Here is a 2784-nt window from a genome sequence, read left to right on the forward strand (position 1 = left end):
CATAGAATCTTTCCATTAAAAATATTATAACCAAAAGACTTAATTTTTGTAAACTTAATCATTTCTAAAAGATCATATTCCAAACAACAATAAATTATTCTGAAATTTCAATTCAAAGAACCAAATCTTGCTAAATTTTATACAAGATTTAATAAACTTATTCACGTTTATAATCTAACCTTTACATAGACACATAAAATAACAATAATTCATTTCTACAAAAGCATCCTAAGGTGAGAACACAACATTATTTTCAAAAAATCATATTAAGTGCACGAAGTAACTAACATACAACAATTTAACAAAGATTGCCTAATCTTTTAACCACCTATCTCAATCATATTATATCTAATCAAACAAAATAAAATTATACCCTTAAACATGTAGGATAACACATAACCAGTTTCGACAAAAATTCAATAGATTTTAATATCAACAATTCATCACATATAACAATTATATTGATCACGCATTTCAATAAAAACATATAATATTAAATTTTATTAATCTATTTAATTTTAATTTATTGGAAAAGAAACATATAAAACCTTAAATATCAATTTCATTGATCACAAATTTCAATAACAAAACATAAATCACTTCAACGATTCAAGCAGAATTTAGCCAAAATAAATACATAAAATTTTCCCAATCTCTAAGAATTCCAAAACTTGATAACCGCCTTGGTCCCTTCCAAAATAGCATTCTTAGCCAATTCCCCAGGCAACACTAGCTTCACCGCGGTCTGAATCTCCCTCGACGTAAGTGTAGGCTTCTTATTATACTTCGCCAACTTCGATGCCTCTCCCGCTAATTTCTCGAAAATGTCATTAATAAAACTGTCCATTATCCCCATCGCCTTGCTCGATATTCCGACATCAGGATGCATTTGCTTCAACACCTTAAAGATATATATCTTATAAGTCTCCAAGATCTTCCTACTTCTATTGTTCTTATTTTTTTCCATCGTCGCTAAACTGGCCTCTTTCGGAAGTTTCTTGCCAACATTTGCCTGCTTCGGTGATTTCTCGACCAGCCTTTTGTCTGCCTTTGGAGCCATTTTTGGGATGTGTGTTTTTAATAAGATGGGAGATTTGAGTGGGATTTTGTTTAGGTGTGGGATGGTTATTTTAGTTGCGTGGATTATGTATGATTGGTGGGATTAAAAATACGGGGATTAATGAGGTGGTGTGTTCTGGAGCGTTGGATGGGTGTAGAGATGGATGGGTCTATTTGAATTTGTTGTTACACGTGCTCGGAGCTAAATGGTGGATAGAGTGTAAGTGGATCGTTGACGTGGGATTTAAGAAGGTACGATTCTTATCTTTTCAAGATTTATTTTTTCCTATTAAAAATAAGTGATTTGATACTAATAACTAAATAAATTTTCTTATTTTATTATCTCCATATGTATGGTCAAATAATTTAAATTTTATTCTTAAAATTGTTAAAAATTAAAAAATTGAAAAAACCCAAAAAATCATCAGAGAATTAGAAAAATAACTCTTGTTTGCTACTTAGACACTAGATAAAGAGTAAAATGCCTTAATTTTGTAAAATAAAACATGTAGATTTAAAATAAAATAAAAAGAAAAAAACAAGTAGTTATTTTTACTCATATTAAAATAAGATATAAAAACTAAAATTTAGAATGGAATATAGAATAGGTAGGAATTATTAATTATATATTTTATTCATTTAACTAATTCTCGTCAAGATAAAGATATTTGTTGTAATTTAATATTTTTGCAAAATATGAATGAGTCGATTAATTTCATTTTTATAAGAAATTTTAAGTCAAATTCATACAACAAACTTAATTGGCTCGAAAAAAATATTTGAATTTAAAATTACACAACGAGCATTGAACCAAGAATAAGATATGCTAGAACTTTACAAAGAAATTTTATATATCTAGTGTCATTGTATAAATTATAAATTGTATCCATATATTTACCTGATTATTTTACATGTAATTATAAATTTCAGTTATTAAAATTAAATAATGAATTTACACAATTCTTTCCTTTAAAAAATCATTAAGTTTAATGAAAAGTTTAAAATAATTATTTATAGTGGAATCAAATTTAAGATTAATTTATTTACAAATTTTTAATTTATCTACAGTTTATTCTACGATTCTGCTAACAAAGTGTTTGTAGTGGTTGAGCTCTTGTACCCCTTTGCCGGAGGTCAGAAATTCGACTTCTGCATGTGTGGGTAATCAATTAGCAAAAAAAAGGTATTCTGCAATTCTGCGTTATAATCAAATTTTATAGTTTTTCAAATTAAATTTTAGAATTATATATATGAATATATCGAGTAGTGATTGTATCCCGATGGATGTGCCTAACAGCAGTCATCCGTCGGATAGTCAAATTACTAACCCGATGGATATTTCTCATCCGTCGGGTGTCTCTGCACAACTCCAAAGTTCAACTATAGTTACAAGTGCAGATGACTTAGTAATTGTGAAATCACTATTAGGATTGAGGGAAGGTGTGACTTGAGTGAGAGTCTGGGTTGCTCCCAGGAAAAAGGAGAGGAAAAGAGTGATCCAATGCAGTCCATTTCTTCAGGACTGGCAAATGAGTGTGAGGAGTCCCACCTTAGATAGTGAAGGTGAGGGTGTGAGGGTGGGGGGGGAGCCAAGGTGAGACCTTGATGCAAGAAAAGAGAGAAAATGAGAGAAATGCATGTACTGGAGATATTAGGGTGGATGTCATTGTAAGTTAGTTAATGAATGTCCAGGATACAAATAGGGAGGGACTATCTCAGCAAACT

The 2784-nt window shown here is 30.2% G+C and overlaps 1 protein-coding gene across 1 annotated transcript; it reads right to left on the bottom strand.

The window, feature by feature from the left end:
* Positions 1-630: 630 nt before the first annotated feature.
* LOC141704080 (histone H2B.10-like) lies at positions 631-1079 on the bottom strand. The gene has a single exon (XM_074507409.1). It carries the CDS (start codon positions 1058-1060, stop codon positions 656-658), a length of 405 nt encoding a protein of 134 aa, XP_074363510.1. The 5' UTR covers positions 1061-1079; the 3' UTR covers positions 631-655.
* Positions 1080-2784: the final 1705 nt, after the last annotated feature.

This window comes from Apium graveolens, unplaced genomic scaffold (assembly GCF_009905375.1).
Source record: "Apium graveolens cultivar Ventura unplaced genomic scaffold, ASM990537v1 ctg7395, whole genome shotgun sequence".
In the NCBI taxonomy this organism is placed as follows: Eukaryota; Viridiplantae; Streptophyta; class Magnoliopsida; order Apiales; family Apiaceae; genus Apium; species Apium graveolens.

Excerpts from the sequence above, each read along its gene's own strand:
- LOC141704080 (XM_074507409.1), bottom strand. The coding sequence starts at position 1,060 with ATGGCTCCAAAGGCAGACAAAAGGCTGGTCGAGAAATCACCGAAGCAG.